General features: G+C 39.8%; 3 protein-coding genes across 10 annotated transcripts in view; 2 read left to right on the top strand and 1 right to left on the bottom strand.

The window, feature by feature from the left end:
- The window catches only part of LOC130708574 (uncharacterized), a 132,485-nt gene extending 123,279 nt beyond the window's left edge, over positions 1-9,206 (top strand). The window contains exons 4-7 of one of the 6 annotated variants that reach the window (XM_057549735.1): positions 3,256-3,510; positions 4,394-4,446; positions 4,759-5,181; positions 8,018-9,206. In XM_057549735.1, coding sequence (XP_057405718.1) covers positions 3,256-3,510; positions 4,394-4,446; positions 4,759-4,760 — 310 coding nt within the window. In that variant the 3' untranslated portion in view covers positions 4,761-5,181; positions 8,018-9,206. Of the gene's footprint in view, positions 1-3,255; positions 3,511-4,393; positions 5,182-8,017 lie in introns of all 6 variants that reach the window. The other 5 variants (XM_057549733.1, XM_057549739.1, XM_057549731.1 and 2 more) reach the window with 5 other exon arrangements.
- The window catches only part of LOC130708572 (cyclin-Y-like protein 1), a 34,693-nt gene that overhangs the window by 1,446 nt on the left and 13,602 nt on the right, over positions 1-19,645 (bottom strand). Inside the window, exons 4-9 of one of the 3 annotated variants that reach the window (XM_057549706.1) lie at positions 15,413-15,513; positions 11,480-11,515; positions 9,202-9,253; positions 8,109-8,228; positions 4,118-4,284; positions 677-839 (exon numbers count right to left, since the gene is read on the bottom strand). In XM_057549706.1, the coding sequence (XP_057405689.1) occupies positions 677-839; positions 4,118-4,284; positions 8,109-8,228; positions 9,202-9,253; positions 11,480-11,515; positions 15,413-15,513 (639 nt within the window). The remainder of the gene's footprint in view (positions 1-676; positions 840-4,117; positions 4,285-8,108; positions 8,229-9,201; positions 9,254-11,479; positions 11,516-15,412; positions 15,514-19,645) is intronic. The other 2 variants (XM_057549712.1, XM_057549714.1) reach the window with 2 other exon arrangements.
- On the top strand, positions 18,269-19,364 carry LOC130709087 (10 kDa heat shock protein, mitochondrial-like). The gene is made up of 2 exons (XM_057555223.1): positions 18,269-18,657; positions 19,287-19,364. The coding sequence occupies exons 1-2, from the start codon at positions 18,322-18,324 to the stop codon at positions 19,362-19,364; spliced, it is 414 nt and encodes a 137-aa protein (XP_057411206.1). The 5' UTR covers positions 18,269-18,321.

The raw sequence follows: 19,645 nt of genomic DNA on the forward strand, positions 1-19,645 counted from the left end.
CGCCTGCCAATGCAGGGGACACGGGTTTGAGCCCTGGTCCGGGAAGATCCCACATGCCGAGGAGCAACTAAGCCCGTGCGCCACAACTACTGACCCTGCGCTCTAGAGCCCGTGCTCTGCAACAAGGGCAGCCACTGCAATGAGAAGCCTGCGCACCGCAATGAAGAGCAGCCCCCGCCCACCGCAGCTAGAGAAAGCCCGCGTGCAGCAGCGAAGACCCAATGCAGCCATAAATAAATAAATACATTTATTTATTTATTAAATATATCAAGACAGTAGAAATAGTCCAAAACATCAATTATTAAAAAAAAAAAAGACAGTTAAGAGTGGTAAGTAGATTATGTAGGTACATATGATTAGGGATACAATTTTAAGAAATTATTCATGTATGGTTATATGTAAGTGTAGAGGTTCAAATGGAAAACCATTAAGAACAGATTAAATATGATTTAAAGTATTCTGAATTATGGTTACAGAAGAGACAATTTTTTTTTTTATAATGTGGGATCCCTGTATAAACCATAAAAGACACAGGAAATATGATGCCAACGGGTCAATAAGCTCTTCAAACTGTTAACAGCTTTCCATTTTCCTAATCACTGCTTAATATAATTTAGCTACAGATGTGGCTTCGGTGGCTGACAGAAAACCCCAGTTAGTGATTTCACAGCCTTACCTTTAAGCTCTGTGCTCTTTCTTTGCTAAGAGGAGTGAATAGAACATTCAGGTTGTTGTCATCTGCTAAGGAGCGAAGGTCAAAGTAGTGTTTGACATACACACTGAAAGGAACAATAATGTCCAAATGAAGTAGCTCCAGGATGTGCCTTTCCATCTCATTCCTGGGGGAGGAGGAGAAGACAAAACCAACACAGGACAATTTTAGTCAACTGGGCTATCTTCAAAAATACCATTCTGAGCTACTAGGATGGCTCTAAATACTGTTTTGAAACAAATAATGGCTACCCAGCTGGATTAATACCCTAATGTTCAAACAAGGTACAGCTATTTGTGGTCCTTTCTGCGTCCCAGCACTTTGAGTCTGGGACAAGGGGGAAGAGGTTATGGCCCTCTTATGCACTCATGCTGCTGACTCAGGGGCTCATTCTTCAGAGTTCCATTAGTGCAGCTGTACGATTCATGCTCCACACTCACTCACAAGGCCCCGCTATAGTGATCAGATGAAAGGAATGATGGATGCTGTTTATTAGCTCTGAAGAACTTGCAGACATTTGCACCGGGCTGAGGACAGGAAGGGGCTCACTGAGGTGGAGACGAGCCAACAACACAAGGCGTGGGCACATCACCACGGGAACAAATGGATCCCTCGAGAGCCACTGCTATTATCTCTGAGGGGGGAAAACTCTTGAGGCAACAAGGATTCATCTCAAGTAAATAAATAAATAAGCTACATTCGATGGGAAAGGGAATCCCCCCACCCCCACCCCGTGCATGGGGCTGTGTCAAAGGGCATAATCCAAGTTTCTGTTCACCTTAAAACCTTACTAGGGTGAGTTGTCGTCACCATGACAGGACAGGATGCACTTTTTAAGCTTAGGAAGGCAGTAAGATTATGTCTCAGCTAGACTAAACCCACTTTACGATACGACCTCTGATAGAGCAGTTGTTTCCCCCGGTGTTAGGAGAGCAGCCCAGAATGTTCAGACCTACCGCCCCTTGCCAGGACAGACTGCACACGCCCACAGAGGGCGAATTCAATGAAGTGGGAAAGTAGAGTGCTGGGAGCAGGCTTCTGCTATATGACCATATCCAGCCATTTGCTTGCCAAATGTTTAAGTAAATAAATATAAAATTAGAGTAAATCTTACCACTTTCCACAGCAATCACTTTAGAGAGTTGATTATATAAAAATGATAAATACCCAAACAAACATGCAAGTGGCTTATTTTACAATACATTTGGTTTCTTGGTTTTAAAGTGTTAATATTTTATCCATTGGATAAATCAACAAATGCTCCTTGTTCTCCTGTATGGAGAGCAGAGTATGAGCAGAAATGAGGTTTCTCATTTGTTGAACTTTAAACCTAACTGAACCTACTTCCAAAATTAATTTCCTGTTCATACGGCCAGAAGTCTATAGAAATGTAAATCAGATAATGTTTTGATAATCAGCTAATCAGGACTTAATTTACTACAGGAATAAATGCACTTCACTATCCCTTTTATATTTTCTCCACTAATACATTTTAATTGTGTGGAAATACAGTACTTCATAGGATTAACATGTCTATTAATAGAGCTTTAATCACTGAAGAAAAGCATTATGCCTACAGAATATGCATCTTCTGTGTTTTTTGCTGTTTTTAAATGGCTAGGTGGCTGAAGAGCCTACCACTTCCAGGCGCAGCAAACTGTCTGAACAGCAGCTGCTCAGTTTAACTTACTCTTTTGAAGGGAAATATATATTTAACAAGACACAGAGATGTTAGAAAGTTTTAAGGAAAAGCTGATAGACAGCAATTTTTCAATTCAGACTCAAAATGAGACCATTACAAATAGTAGTCAACAGCAGAGGGATGAAACAAATGTGTATTAAACACTTTGTTGTAATGCTTTCCAACTCCCAAAGATCATAAACAAAAGCAGCCTATTATAAACATAACTCCTGGTGATTCTCCGTTCTACACAGAAAAGCGTTGTTTAGAATTAGTTTCTTCATAGCCGGACAGTGCCGCCAATGCTCCTGGGCTCAATGTCTGTGAACACCCACACGTTTCCCTGCATGTTCTCGGATGTTGTACCTGGAACCAGAGCCCCAGTCAGCTCAGTTGCAGATTCTGGGAAAATTTCAGCTGCCATCATGGCAGGGATGGTGTTCACGATTACAAATTTTCCTTCCTTCAAGGGACCAGTTTAAAGACTGATGATAGTGTTGGTCAACGTCACTTTAGTTTCTGCAACTTCCAAAAGTACTTCTATTCATTTCAAATTCATTATCTGCTGTTACACTGTTCGCTAAGATTGCTACCAGCAATATCACCATGACCACCTGGTTTACATGATCACCAAAGTGGGCATTTTCACCAAAAGCCACTTTGACAGCTACTGACAGTCACTGGTCCCTTCTCTTAGTCACAACTTTCCTCGCTTCAGCTGTAAATATGCACTTTGGTAATTGTGAATTATCTCGAGTAAGGGGCAAAGGTAACAAAAACAAACTCTTGCCCCTGCCTGCCATCTTGATCGGCCTCTGCTGTCCAATATAATCAAGAGGTGTCCTTTCCCATTTTCCTGAAGGCCACCCACAAAGACAGGTTCACTGTCAAGCGGGCACTTCGAGAGTCTGCTGGAATTACCTCTCTGGCTCATCCTGCTTCCCACCCTTGGGGCCCTTCACCAGAGCCAGATTGGAAGCCTGGCGTTTCATGCCAATGTGAGCGTGCCATCTGTGAGGAGAACCTGCCTAGTTAACTCAAGGCCCCACAAAGTGCCGCTGTGTTTGCTGAGTGCCCTGGGTGAGGCCCCAGGGATGCTTCCCGGACTACCTGAGAGGTAGGTGTTTCCTAACTCAGCAGACTTTAGGGGAGGAGACAGGAACACAGGGATCTGAAACCTTTATATGTGGCTACCTGTACATCCTAGTTTCTGTAACAACAGAACCTCAGATCAAAAGGAGAAAAAGACCAGCAAAAGCAAATACACAATGTGTGACTCAGGTTGAAATTATAACCTGTCAGTAGTCTAGAGGCCCTAAGACCTTAACAGTGGCCACTTGCTTCAAAGACCAGGCATGTGCCCCTTAAAAATGGACTGGACCTGGTAGACAGCTTTAAGAAAGCTGTCAAGTTACTGACTGTACCATGTTGTTCTGGTAGTGAGCTTGTAAAATGTTTGGCAAAAACCACCAGAAAAATAATTTCAATTTATCGAGCAGAATATTACAACAATAACACATCAAGACCTACCAATTAATGAGGGGAAATACAAATTGTTATACTACAGCTAGATGGAAAGAAGTCTGTAATTTTATGTCTATTTCAGCTCTCTGCACAAGGTAACCTTTCTTAAAATGTAACATTTCTTAAAAATGTAAACTTTATGAGAGCAAATGAGGTATTGGAAAATGGTTAGAAAGTTCACGGTAACCTTACAAACTCACATGTCCTCAGCTGTAATGTCCTTGAGGATCTGGCAGTAGACCACATCCCATACAGCCTGATCGTCCCAAAGCTCGGAGACAAGAAGAATGGTTCCCAAAACAATTCTTTTCCAGTTAGTGGGGCAAATGTCGATCTCAGCATAAGTTAAAAGCCTTTCTAAGTAAACCTGCAAAAGTAGAGCACTGATCTTTGATTTTAGTTCAGTTTAAGTGCTGTGATAAGAATTGTTAGGAATGACAGATTTCATCTCTTTTTGACACCCCTTTTATTCCTAGGTTCTACAAAGACTTTGCTCAGCCAAGCCAAGGCCAGAGGCCAGGTCACAGTTGTAAGTCAGATATTTCTGTTAGTCTGATATTTCTACTCTGCCCGTGTGAATTTCCAACCCAATTTTGGTCACAGGAATGAAAGGACATCTGAGCAAAGGGCATTCTAAAGACACGCATGGTATTATTACCTTCCCACTTGTCAAGGGCAGCACATACAGCCCAGTGTCGACTTCAACTGTTCAGTAAATGCTTGAGTGCCTATCACGTGCAATGTTAACTACAAGACTGGTGGTGGTTGCATGGCGATTTTACATAACGCTTGAGTGTGTAAAATTCTGGTAAGACTGAGCACATCTTTACCTTCTCTTCAGAGTCCCCAGTCCTTCTGTGGCATGAACTTGAAGATAAAAACTGGTGGTCAAGAGAGCCTCCCAGTGGCTGCTGCGTGGCACAGCAGGACAGGCAGTCCAAAGGGGCTTGACAGCTAGCTGTCAAGTATTCCCATATTTTAGTGCCTTTTTAAGGAACACACATGCATACAAAGGGTAGTCCTTTTCATATCCCCAATTTTTCACATCTCCATTATCATTTCATTATTCATTTCTGTCTTACATAATCTGCAGCTTAGTCAATTCTTTTGGTTTTAAGGTGGGAAGACCTGCCTGTGTCTGTATCCCTGGGGCTCCTCTAAACCTGCCGGTTTGTGAGATGATTTCATGGTTTCTTTTACATGTATCAAATGTCTACCCTACAAAGAACTGGATGGAGTTAACAGCTGAGCAAAGATTAGAGAGGTAAGCTGTGATTTGTTGTTACCTCTGTAGAAGAGTGTATATGCCATTTGACAAAAAGAAAAATGTCCAGTTTTAAAGAGTCTGTTTACTCTCTGATGGGTTATCAGATTGACAGCTCAGATTCGCCCATGCCCTCCAAACTCTACTGTGTTTTCAAACACGGGTATTGAGATTATATGTTCTTAGTGAAATTCGGCTCCCATTCCCCAGAGAACTCAGCACTCTCTAGTACCCTAAGAACGACTCTCCCCGCAAGGTTCAACTCTCTACTTTATGGGACTAATCAGAGGCACTGAAACGACACTGGCAATCTCTCAACTTCCTCTCACCTTTGTACTGGCAAACTTGGTACACGTGCCGATATTCATTTATCCCACTTGCCCTCCTGTCTCGGAGGAAGCGAGATTTCTTTCTTTTCACTGAAGCTAACTCTCCTATGAATGCAGTTGATCCCACCTCACTTCTGCAGAGCACTGTGCCCACAGTTAGTCTCTTTTTGAACAACTTCTCCCTCTCTGTCAGAGGCTTCCTCCAGTGTGAATGCTTCCATGTCCCCAGCCTGTCCCCCACTGCCCCTCGACGGCGTCCTCAGGGCTGAGGCCAGCTCCTCATCTCCCATCCTCTCCTTAACCCACTTCAGTCAGCCTCCTGCTGCTACCACTCTACAGAGACTACTCTTGCCGTGGTCACCGGTGCCTTCACACAAACCACCCAGAGCTCTTCGTCCCAGAGCTCCACTCCCCAGGCCTTCCCCTCAGAAATGAAAGAGCACTGCCACACGCCCAGTCGCTGAGACCAAACACCTGCACTTGAGTGTATCCTGCTCCAATCTGTTAGAACTTCTTGTTATCTCTACCTTCACTGGTACCCTGACCGCTTTTCTGTCTGTCACTTCTGACTTGTATCGCTGCCACTGCCTAACTTCTCTGCCTCCCAACAGACTACAGTCTGTTCTCCCCAAAGCAGCCAGGAGAGCCTCTTAAATTAAGAGTACTTTATGCGCCTGCTCCAGATCTGCCAGAGGTTTCCCATCAAACAAATACCTTCTTCCCGTGGCCTGCAAGTTACGAGGCCCTGTGCGGTACGGCCTTGTCCTTCCGTGACCTCATCACCTATGCTCTTTCCCTCATTCCCCGCTCGGATCACAATGGCCACCTTGCTTTTCCTTGAACACACAGAACAAGTTCCTGTCTCAGAGCCTTGCACTTGTCCCCTCTGCCCGTAATGCCAGCGTACCTGATCTTCCTCAGTTCAGCCACGTCCTGGGTTCAAACATTACCTCTTTAAAGAGGCTCTTCCTGAGCTTTCTAGTAAGCCCCTCTAATCACTTTATCCCTTTACCTTGCTTTCTCTTCATGGTTTTTACCACTACTTGAAATAGTCATCTTTTAAAAAACACTCATTAAAAAAAAACACTTATACTTTGCTATACACCTGAAACTAGCACAACACTATAAATCAACTGTACTCCGATAAAAAAAAAAAAAAAAAAAAAAAATTACGTCTTCCACACTTGCTCCATAAAGGCAAGAACTTTATTTATCCAACTTGTTCTCTCCTCCACCCCCCACATGTAGAAAAGTGACACAGAGTAGGTATTCAGTGACATGGTATTTATGACATGAGCAACTTCTTGGTAGCATTTAGCGTTTGGACCATACTCTCCTTCTTGAACCTCTCCTGGTGTCTCTTAGGGTTCTCTGCTGGGTTTCCTACCACTGTAGCCACTCCTCTGGGGATCTGTCCCTTAAGTGCTGACAGTCCCTACAGATCTATCTTCTACCCACTTTTTATTTTACATACTTTCTCTGCATTTGAACAGCTACACTTAATTCCCTCCCTCTAGCTCAGATTCATGCTCCAATCCCATATATTCAAATGATTACTAGACACTGCCATTCTGCTGTCTCGCAGGTACATCAAGCTTAACTTGTCTACAAAGAAATGCCCCTCTTCCAACCCAAACACTCTCCTTCCTGCATTTCCTAGCTCTCCATATGCAAGCACCATTCCTGCCTCTCTCAAGCATGTGCTAAGCACTCCAAGTGGCCTGTAGCTCCAAGAAAAGGCCTGTGTCTGATCCAGTACCCACTGAGGGGTCTCTTTTCAAAAGGACAAGCCTCCTGTCCTAAATTCTGCCTTGATAGGAGCAGGCAGTGAGTGGCCTAAGTATTCCTTCCCTGCAGACCACGCAGCTGACTTTCCCCCCTACAGGTTTGCTATAGGGAGGAGTAAAACAATCCCAACTACCTCTCACTTGAATATGATTTATTATTCAAATGATAAAATCTTACCACAGGAATTAGGAATGGATGACAAAAAGGTCCTTACACAGCTGTAGCTTAGCAGGCTAACTAGAGTAAAGCCTTCTGAAGTCCTACTGGCACCCTAGTCCTGGGCAACTTCACATGCAGGCAATAAGAGGACAGCAGGGATGGTTAACACCATTATCCATTATCCAAGGAACAGAGAACTGAGGGCAGTAGTTCTCAATCAGGACACACATCAGAACTGCCTAGGCAGTACAGTCTGGGACTCAGCTTCAAACTACCCGGAACCTGTTTCTGCCTGTGGACCAGAGCGTTCAGTTATTGCCCCGCCCTACCACCACAACATGCGTCGTCTGTGTGTGCGTGTGTGCACTGTGCGTGCATGTGTCCCCTCAGGTGTGGAAGAAGAAACCAGAAATCTCTCCTGCTGCCTTTAATAGCAATTGTTTTGTGATGAGAAAAGCAATGGCAACATTTTAAATCATAATGATTATTAAAGCTCAAATGTGTATACTTTACTTTCTTTTGATAGGTTTCTCTTAATAAAGTTCTAATGATCATTTCAGGAACCTACTTTCATTTGGGAAAAACAGGACCATACCATGTGTACAAGACAGAAATTTCTACAGATGCTTTACGAAAGAAAAAATATCTTACCAAAGTTATTACTGCAGTTTCAGCAGTTAGATGTGTGGCACTACAAAGAGTATAAACAAATCTGTAAATGACTTTGTGTTCAGGATCATGCTCGAAGTATTCCTCTGGAACCTTTTCTCGCTGAAAGGAGAAAAAATGCAATTTATGTATCCATGGAAGAAAAATACTTAAAAGTACCCTTAAGATAGCAGTCTTCACACTTGGGCCCACGTGCCCCTTAAAATAATTTTGGTTGGGTGACATGTCTTGTAGTCTTTTAAATATAAACAATGGGATCCTAAAATACCACAGTGATCCAGTACTCACCACCATTCATTAAAGAAAAATACAGGCACAACCGCAGAAAATTTATGTATTTCCACGTTCCTCCCCACAGAATTCTAACCAAATGTAAACTATTGGGTTGGCCAAAAAGTTCATTTGGTTTTAAGTAAAAATAAAAGACACAGTTTTCATTTTCACCAAGCATTTTATTGAACAATATATTCACTAACCAAACAAACTTTTTGGCCAACCCAATATTTTTAGGCTCAAAAGTCTTGCTGATCCACCATATGTCATACTTTTCTGTCATCAACTTTGAAAACACATTCCCAGTGTCCTGTAACCATAAGGCTCGAAGGATGTGCTGTCCTGTACAGCAGTCGCCAGCCACGTGTGGCTACAGAGCACCCGAAGAAGTGAATTTTAAAACTTTGTCATTTTAATTCGTTTAAAATTTAAACAGTTTTCTAATTTTCTTCTTAGAGGCCTTATCATATTAGGTTTATTTACAAATATTTATATTGTTTGATGCTATGGAAAATCATCCTTTAAAAAGATACATTTTCTGTTACTTGGGTATGTTTACTTACCTGCTCACTATTCATACAAAGTGCAACTCGGTTCATATCCATCAACCCCTTATACAACACGCCTTCGGGAAAATGACTAGACACAACATGGCGTGGGGAAGAAGACTTAAAGGAAGATGAATTTGACTTCGAGCTGGAGGAAGTAATTTTCTTCTAGTACTTAATTTCAAAGCAAATCAGCATGAAATAAACACAACTGTATAAGAGAAAAATACCACTTCAATAAAACTGACACTTACTGTGAGTGGATGTAATCTCTCATCAAAAATATCCAAGGATCTATCTGCATCTCTATAAAATAAGAATGTGCATTTAAAAAATTAATTCAGGAATTACTATCTTAGTAAAATATCTGCTAGGAGTAGAGAGAGGGGTAGGGGAAGCTTAACCTTCAACAAAGCAAACAGTTTTATAAATTCTTCTCCTGGATTCCACCCTTAGAAAGGTTTCCTGACCTATTTTTTTTTTTTTTCCTGACCTATTTTTACTCAGCACATCAAGTTCCGTGAAATCTTTTCTACAACAACCAGCCAGAGTTGCCTCTATAAGCACTGACCCTCCCTAACAGGCAATGCTAGTAAACCAATATATTTTCACTCCTCTAACCTCACACTGGAATATGCAAGAACATTTTATAAAGCAGTGGTGGTGGGCAATAAATTCTTCTAACTTCAATCAATGTGAATATGAGATTCATGGTTTTTTCCCGTTTTTTTCTCTTTAGTTCTTTATATTCTTATTGTGTATTTCTTCTTGTCTCTTTTAAATAGTTTGAGTTAAAAATGTAATTGTCTTTTTATTTTAAAAGAAACCAGGCTTTTTAATTTAAAATTTCACCACACTAATACACTGCGCTCATTTGAACAGCGGTTCTCTAAATGTGGTCTGCAGGCCTCTGGGATTCTCCCCTATCCCCTCCTTCAGGAGGCCCAAGAGGTCAAAACTGCTTTTATAAGAATACTAAGACACTACCTGCCCTTCACATTGTGTGACATTTGCTATGGATGTATAAAAGCAAAAGTGGGTAAAACTGCTGGTTTCTGAGCATGAATCAAGGCAGTGGTACCAAACTGAATTAGAAGTCATTCAATTATTCACTGCCACTTGCAGTTAAAAATCTGCTTTAAGAACATCCTTGATAAAAGAGTAAAAATTAATAGTGTTCTTAAACCTTGGTCCTTCTTTTTAATATTCTGAATAAGTGGAAAGTATGCATTAAGCACTTTTACATACTGAAATATGGCTGTGTTAAGGAAAAGCACTTGTGACTTGGCGGTAAGTCATTTTTTTCATAGAACACCATCTTTATTTGAAACACTTTTTTCATCGAACACCATCGTTATTTGAATGTACAACTGACACAGTCATTCTTTCAAAAATGAACAAAGTGAGCCTGTCACTTCAAGGAAAATCACTCTAAAGTTATTTGTTGCCAATGATAAAATTCAAGCCATCAAGCTAAAAATATCAGGATTTTTGGAAAACTTCTACCTTCTATTGTGAACTTGACAACTTCTCAACACTTAAAAGACTTTTCTGGTAAGACTGGTGGTGATACTAACAAAAGTGAGTTTTTGACACTGTCTAAAGAAATGTGAACCAATACTTTCCAAATGACCAATGTATAATATTATAAAGTCAGGTACAGGTAAAAAGATCTACTCAGTATGCATGACAGATCAATGGGTATTAATTTAACATAGTATTTATTACAAGTTCATTGATATGATTTAGAATTCCATTTTAACTAATTTAAGAAACTAGCACATGCAGACTTTTGGTACAGTATCAAAGAATATACCAAATTATCTGAAGGCTTTAAAAATACATCTTTTTCCAACTATATATCTGCAAGCGGCTGGATCTTCTTCATATTGTTTCTTCAAAACAAATGACTGAAGACAGAATAGATATGAGAATCAGCTGTCTTCTATTAAGGAGATACTTTTCTCTCAATATTTTTTGTTGTGGAAAATAGTTATTTTTCATTAAAAAAAAAAATGACTTATGTTAAACACTGGGGTTCCCAATCAGGGGTGATTTCGTCCCCCAGGGGACTTCTGGCCATGGCTGGAGACAGTTTTGGTTGTCGTAATGTGGAGGGAAGAAGGTGCTACTGGCATCTAGTGAGTAGAGGCCAAGGGTGCTGCTATATATCCTATAACACACAGGACGACACCCCACAACAAAGCATTATCTAGCTCAAAATTTCAATAGTGCTAAGGCAAACCCTGTTTTAACATACAATGGATTTAATTTTTTAAATTCTCAATTTCAATGTCTAATACAGTAAATTATCAATATAACCCATATAAACAAATACTCTTTGGGATGCTCAGTAACCTAAGAATTAAGGGTCCTAAGATAAAAATAAGTGATTCACTTCTATACTGTAATAAAAGCACTCGAATAATAAAAGCTTATGCCAGTAACATCTATAGTTATTACCTAACACTAAACTTGATACCTTGTAAATTAATTAGCTGGAATAACAAGATAGGTTTTAAAAGAGCTCACCTGTTCTTTATGTGGTAATATATTGCTAAGGTCAAACTGTGGAGGAAAAAAAATACATTGTAATAACTGATTTTTATCATATCAGGCCTGAAGACATTTTTAAAAAGGGGTTAGCAAGGAGAGAAGACCTTCCAGAGGCCCAGTGGCCCCGAAATCCTCGAATTCAGAACAGTACCACATGGGTGCTTTCCCCCTTGTTTTAGGTTCTTCAGCTTTTAGCAAAATTAGGAGACCCAAAATGCTAGATATGCTGCTAGAAGGCATGTTTTGGTTGATTATTATAATATATAAATTATTACATATTTCCCCTGTCATTTGTCCTTCTACCCACAAAACCTTCTGTCCTGTACAAGTTATATCTATCTATACACATGCTTAAATTTAAGCCATATAGTAGTTTGTGTGTGGGGGTGTGTGTGTGTGTGTGGTTTTTTTGTTAGCCCCTGCATTTCAGTTGATTTAGTTCGCTATCCACCTACCCATCCGTTTTCCATTATTTCCCTAAAAGTAAATAATAAAAGTGCTCTATACCAAAATGATTTAAAATCACTTTTACATAATTATTAGAAAATTTAATAGCAAAATTTTATAGCCACAAAACTGATGATAGGTCTAGCTATCCTGAAATAAGCAGTGCTAATAATACAGCATAATACTACACAGTGGGCTTCCCTGGTGGCGCAGTGGTTGAGAATCTGCCTGCTAATGCAGGGGACACGGGTTCGAGCCCTGGTCTGGGAAGATCCCACATGCCGCGGAGCAGCTGGGCCCATGAGCCACAGCTGCTGAGCCTGCGCGTCTGGAGCCTGTGCCCCGCAACGGGAGGGGCCGCGATAGTGAAAGGCCCGCGCACCGCGATGAAGAGCGGTCCCCGCACCGCAATGAAGAGTGGCCCCCGCTTGCCGCAACTGGAGAAAGCCCTCGCACGAACCGAAGACCCAACACAGCCAAAATAAATAAATAAATAAATAAATAAAGTAGGGGAAAAAAAAAAAATTAAAAAAAAAAAATACTACACAGTATACCATTAATGACAGGTATTTCCAAATTATTTTAAATAAAGTATTAACGAACAGATAGATACAAGTCCTTAGGTAGTCTTTTTTAAGTTACTATAGTCCTAAGTTATTCACAGCTGTTGTATATTAGGCAACAAAGGGGTTCTCTGGTTAAGTTATATGCTCCCCTTTGTTCTCAGTGTCTAAAATGAAACTCAAAATAATTGAGGGAAGGCAAATCTGAATTTTATAATAGGTCTATAGAATCTTAGCACTTGTATAAAGGCCTGTAACACCGTTAGCATCAAAGATGGATACTTCTATAGTGCTTCAAAGTTTCATCTTCAAATTGATTTTAAAATCACAGCATTAGAAGTTTTATGATGGAAAGGACCACTGAACCGTAGATGACATTTAATTAAACAACCCATTTTACAGATAAGGGAACCAAGGTTTAAAACTGACTTACCTAAGGTCCCACTAATTATCAGAAGCAGTTCTCTTTCTCCTGCCCTCTAACCAAATAGTGGCTCCCAAGCTCAGCTGCACACTGGGATCATCTGAGAAGCTTTAAAAACTGCCTGGCTTCTGCTTCAAGATGTTCTGATTTAACCGGCACTGGGTATGACTTGGGCATCAGGACTGTTTTTAAAGATCCCCAGATGACTGCAGCGTGCAGCAAAGGTTAGGGATGAATGAGTTAGGGTTAAGATCGGAGAATCACTCGGGATGCTTTTGTCCATATAATCATGCTTCACATCATTCCCCATCTTGTCAAAAGGTGTGTGTGCGTGGGTGAGAGAGAGACAGACAGACAGACAGACAGACACACAGACACTGTGTCTTGGAGGCGGGGGCAGGCGGGTGGACTTTGTGCATCCAGAAACATATATCTTGAAAAGTTGCATAAGTGATTCTAATAAGGCTCACCTACCCCACTGAAAACTAACCCCATGATAAACATTTTCAAAATCATTCCTAAAAGCCAATTGGCCCTATTAATTTTCTCAGTAAACCTTTATTTCACCAATAATGAATGTGATGAATGATCATTTTTAAAACTGAATGAGAGCAAATTAAAATTTACTGTACTTCCAAAAATTAGACTAGGTCGGGAAAAAAAAGGATGAAACCTACTTGTCTGAGCAAGGTTAATCTTTTTTTTTTTTTTCTTTAATTTTATTTAATTTTACTTATTTTTGGCTGCATGGGGTCTTTGTTACTGCGCGCGGGCTTTCTCTAGTTGCCAAGAGCGGGGGCTGCTCTTTGTCGTGGTGCGCGGCCTTCTCACTGTGGTGGCTTCTCTGGTTGCACAGCACGGGCTCTAGGTGCGTGGGCTTCAGTAGTTGTGGCACACGGGCTCAGCAGCTGTGGCTCGCGGGCTCTACGGCACAGGCTCAGTAGTTGTGGCGCACGGGTTTAACTGCTCTGCGGCATGTGGGATCTTCCCAGACCAGGGCTCGAACCTGTGTCCCCTGCGTTGGCAGGCAGATTCTTAACCACTACACCACCAGGGAAGTCCCTGAGCAAGGTTAACCTTCAAAGTACTTTTGAATTATATACTGGACATCAGACTCTTTTGAATTCAAAAGAAGCTGCGACTCTAGCCAAAGTAGAGTGGTTTTTGTACCCACAGATTCAGTGTCTTGGCTGAATAAAAACATTCAGTGATGATGTGATAAGTGCCCAAACTCAGGACTTTAGAGATGGGGCTCAGTTTTTGCTGAAACATGATTTGACTGCAACTATTATTGTAAGCAAGAGAGGAAAGTTACCTTATTATGACTGTGAACTTGCTGTCTTTAATTAAAGTAGAAGTTACTGATAATTTAAATAGCTAAAAAAAAAGCTGGCACATTAAAAACCAATTAAAAATATAATTAGCTTATAAAATTAAGACAACAAATAAAATTAAGGATAAGGACATTAATATTTTCAAATAGCATTTCCCAAACTGTGTTCTGGAAAATCAACATTCATATCCTAAGGAGATGTTAATGTTTCGTGGACAACCGCGAGGGAGGAGGCAAGAAGCTCTGCATCCCGTTTGGTTTTTTTCTCTTAAATAAGCTTGAAAGGTTCATCATTAGGGTGTTTTGAAAGTGCATCTCCAATTGTGGACTATGAGGTGCTCCCAGAAATTAAAGAATAGTTTCCATCATCATGACACTGTTCGTGTCTCCTTAAGTATAAGCCTGACCACAGCCATGTTTCCGAAACCTCACCTCTTTTATTGTTCTCTGCTGTGATTGATACAGTGTGTTGGAGATATATTTATATATATAAACAAAAATTAAATGTGTCTATTAAGTTAAAACCTCAGTTGAACAAATTTCATCTACAAAGAAATTAAGCTTGAGTGTGTATTTCTTAAGACTGGTTTGATATATTCTCCCCCTCTTTGGGGGACAGGAAGGAGAAGTAAAATTTCATACAGAAATAGTGCAGGAAAAAAAAAATGCACAGTGGGATAAATCTGACAAAATCCAATTAAATTTAAATGCAGAGTCGCTTTGGTGCCAGTAGGGGACAAGCTGTTCCTTCTTCTAAGAGTAGCTTCCAAAGTAGTATACATTGTTTGAGGACTACAACTCATAAAGAAATAATTTTTTCTAGAAATAGCCAATAAAAAGTACCTCTCTTTCTCATTATGTTCAACAATGGCTTAACAACAGAAATGCATCAAATAAAGATTTATACTTTTTCTGGGATTTCTTATTTGCTAACTGGCTTTCCCTTCTATCATGCGCTCTCAGATTAAAATGGAAACTGAAAATTCATATTTAGGTCCTTGAAATCAATCTATAGTTGACACCAGTTTTTTAACCTGATCACTGAAAAGGACAATTCAAATGAATGAAATTATGTATGGCTAGGATGCTTTTAGCGATAAGGGGGTCTGTCACTCAGCCCTTGGCAACCTACTTGTACTCACCATTTTACTGTGGTTCTAAGATTAGGCTGGCTGACTGTGCTGTCATCTAGAAATATTGTTGAGCATGAGCTATACTTTTTAGTAAGCTGCCCTGGAGATACCTGAAGGGGAAGGGAAATAGAAGAAAATGTCACAGTAAGTTAAACCTATAAAGTGTGTTTTTTTCCTTGGTTAAAATGTCAAACGATAAAGCATTAAGATTTTTCTTACACTCCATGAACTGCCTGAGTGTGATATCATGTGCAGCTCTATGGGAAACCTCTATACTCTGACTTCCACAGACGAGCTTTGAGAAATGGGTTATAAAATGCTGCCTTGATATAGTACCTATAATCAAACCTGGCAAGCGCCTATTATAAATTACCTTTATAATAATGTAAAAAGTTTAGAATAAGATTTCAGGGTTTTTTCCTTAAGCAATGAAATGCAGCTGAGATTTCCTATTTCTATTCATTTACTACAGTAAAACGTAATGCTTTATGTAATACCGATGTAGGAGCATTTCACTGCAGTAAACGAACACCAATAATAAATGTATTAGTTCAGGAGACAGTGTGACGAAACAAACGTTTTCGAATCAGAGGCTGGGCATGCCAGGGCTGCTCTATCACTAAAAAGCTGGGGGCCATAAGTCTCTCTGGGCCTCAACTTCTTTATCTGGAGGACAAAAAGGTACTGCTTAAAGATTCTCTCGCATCCAAAAAAAAAACGGATAAAACAACTCTGAGAATTTAACTTCTCACTTCATGTTTAAGTAAGACTGCCATGACATTACTCAAGTGAGAACCTCAGAGAATACTTGCCATTCATTTCAAAATTGTACTAATTCTGTTCTACGTGTTATCTGACACTCCTGCCTCACCCATGCTGCTCTCTGCCTGCAGTGCCTTTTTCTTCCTCCTGTCCCAGCAAGCTTGACCCCATCTTCCTCTAGGATCCCTCTGCCGGCAGGCACACCACAACACTTCTCGCTTTCTGCACACTCACACGTCTAATTTACCAACTGTTCCATGGTCTCAGCTGCTTGCATAGTACCACCCTCTTAAGTAAACAAGCTTCTCCAGGTTAGGAAGATTCTTCTCCTACCTCCAGCTACTGAGCACAGAATCTGGGACAAATTAGGATTCAACAAGTGTTTGAGAAATTATTTAAGATCAGTTACAACTGGAGGTAAATCTTACTAAAGATACAAATTCGTGAGAATTTGTCTACAGTGGTGTTGGATAGGTGACAAAGAACTTTTTGAGACCCTCTAGAGAATGAACTATCTTTAAAACACTTTAGAAGTATCCATTTATTTGTGAAGAGCCCATGAACACGGCAATAGTCAAATACTAAAATGGCCTAAACTATGTTAGGACAACTCTCTTCCTTAAAGTAAGGCCAATAACCAAATCCCAATCACTGAAAGCCACTGGAAGGAAGAGTAGCATTCTTTAATACCACAGAATACAAACAATTTTAAAGCTGGGTTTTGTTTTTGGTTTTTGTTTGTTTACTAATTCAGATGAGCCTTCCTTCCTCCTATTAATATAAAACAGTTTTCACCATGCTGTCACACTCTCCCATCAATGTCCTCCACAAATACATGAAAGGTGAGGCAGGGAGAAAATCTAGTTGATGCTTTTTAAAATACAGAGCATTTAAGTAAAAATTGCCAGTATCCAATAATCAGAAATATCCAAATGGCATATATAAAACACCATTTTGCTTGTTTCAGATGCTTTATGCAAAGCCACTTATTCCTTATTAACAAAAAGTTCTAGATGTAACATATTTGAAAAGTATCACTATTTGGAAGACTAATTTCTCCTTCAAGCTAGAAATGTTTTAAACTAAAACTCTGATATGGTCCTTAAGCTATTTGGTTAATGTGTAATTTTAGAATCTCAAAAAACAGATACAGCATGAAAAATGAAAATTCACTCATTCAAATACTTTGATTCTAAACGAAGCAGGTTATCTTTTAAGGTCACTACTATTAGGGTATAATATGACATACACTACACGTAATAAAAGTCAATTCTGACCAAAAGTCTATATATATGAGGGGAATAAAAATAGTAAGGAAATGTACCAAAATATAGACTAGTTGGTAGAGCTTTGGGTGCTATTTATCCTGTTTTCCTCTATTAAAAACTTTTTTTTCTATTATGAATGTATATTGATTTGTCTTTGGAAATATTACTGCTAAAACATTTAAAAATTTTAATTAGATGTGGTCTATAGTCCTATGGGGGCTCATTTAATGTATCAGCAACTTACAGTCTACTGGCTCGATCCTACAAAAGAAACACTTCCACAGGCCTACTCCTGAAACTATTCAAACTTTCCAGCATCTAGTGTTCACTAAAGGATGGCAGAATTGAAGCCTCTGAGCAAAGCCTAGATATGTTAGCTGCCAGCAGATTACTTTCCTCTCATCTTGCTTGAAAATTTAAGATAACTGTCCTTTATGATTAAAGCCTTACCATTGCTGGCTCACAACCTCAATAAACTGCACTGACACACATAAGGGTATAAAATGCAAATACAAAAAAAAAAAAAAAAACAAGTAGCAAAAAACACTACTGACAGTTTAATGTTCATAGGTATTATTTCAATTGGTCACTGAAGAAGAGTATTTATCTTCATTCAGCACTAAGGACAAAATACATGGACTTTTACAATCTTTATAAGGGGAAAGGTTGCTTAGTAGACTTCAGGTTTAATGGTGAAGACTAGAAAATAATCATACCTAGGAGGTTAGTAAGTAACAACCCTCAAAGCTTATCATTAAAGGTCAAGTACCTGTTGAAATCCTGTCCCCACCCAATGACTCTTCCCACTGTGCCTACTGCCTCTGATTTTAACCCATTAAAAGAATAAAGCTGGAGAGAGCGAGAGTACGAAGTGCGGCAACCCGAGTCATGGCAGGACAGGCATTTAGAAAGTTTCTTCCCCTCTTTGACCGAGTATTAGTTGAAAGAAGTGCACCCGAAGTTGTAACCAAAGGAGGCATTATGCTTCCAGAAAAATCGCAAGGAAAAGTATTGCAAGCAATGGTAGTAGCTGTTGGATCAGGCTCTAAAGGAAAGGGTGGAGAGATTCAACCAGTTAGTGTGAAAGTTGGAGATAAAGTTCTTCTCCCAGAATATGGAGGCACCAAAGTAGTTCTAGATGACAAGGATTCTTTCTTATTTAGAGATGGTGACATTCTTGGAAAATATATCGACGAAAATAAGTCACTATTGAAATGGCATCACGTGAAGCTGCCCGTTCCCCCAATGGCATCACGTGAAGCTGCCACTGAAGTTCTGAAATCTTTCATCCTGTAAATAATTTCCGTGTTTCTTTTATAAGAAAGTAATGATATCCAAACTAATGATATTCAGTGTCTCTGAAATTTAGTTTTCTCTGTATTGATTTAAACATTCCCAAATAAAAGTATATAAATGAAAAAAAAAAAAGAGAATAAAGCTGAAGTTCACTTTTTTCTTCCCCCTTTTCACAAGTTTTGGATACGTTTATTAAGAATCAATGACTTTAACTGAAAAGTCTGTAATACTCCATCTATGTTGCACATTAATGGACAATATGGTAGGGTGAGTGGTTTGAATAGAATTCATACTCCAGGCCTTAGTAGAAAAGTATAATATTCTAATTATAGGTATAATCCAAAATATTGTCTGAATTAATATCGTTAATTATATTGAATTAAACTTCAAACTCAGAACCTATATTCAAAGAATAAATCTAAGTTTGAGTAGACTGACCACAAATCTATTTCCTCTCCCCCTTCTTTCAGATATCATCTCAGTAGAATTAAAGGCATTTTTTAAAAAAGCTATACATAAGACAGGATAAACAGCAGATGATTTTTAATGTTTGAAAGGTGAAAAGACTAGATAAAGGAGTGGTAACTGACATGGCAGAACAGAGGAAGCACAACCTTGGTACCTACAGAGAGTGACTAGGACAGGAACAAGAAAACCAGTTTGTCTTACGGAACCCAAGGCAGGCTCAGAGTTCAGAGGCGTGGTCCCCAAATCCTTGCAGTGAGGCCCATCAGTTAACGAGTTGTCCAAGTGATGCTTCCAATTAGATCTTAACAGACAGCCAAGGACCATCACTCGTTTGAGGGAAGCCCCCAACAAGTAAGAGATCAAAACAGGAAGAAGGAATGGGACTTCCCTGGTGGCGCAGTGGTTAAGAATCCGCCTGCCAATGCAGGGGACACGGGTTCAAGCCCTG

This window comes from Balaenoptera acutorostrata, chromosome 1, assembly GCF_949987535.1.
Source record: "Balaenoptera acutorostrata chromosome 1, mBalAcu1.1, whole genome shotgun sequence".
NCBI lineage: Eukaryota > Metazoa > Chordata > Mammalia > Artiodactyla > Balaenopteridae > Balaenoptera > Balaenoptera acutorostrata.

Bases quoted from the DNA above. Each gene is read 5' to 3' on its own strand.
- LOC130709087 (XM_057555223.1), top strand. From the start codon at position 18,322: ATGGCAGGACAGGCATTTAGAAAGTTTCTTCCCCTCTTTGACCGAGTA. The intron at 18,658-19,286 runs GTGAAGCTGCCC...AATGTTTGAAAG, and splicing joins CACTATTGAAATGGCATCAC to GTGAAAAGACTAGATAAAGG.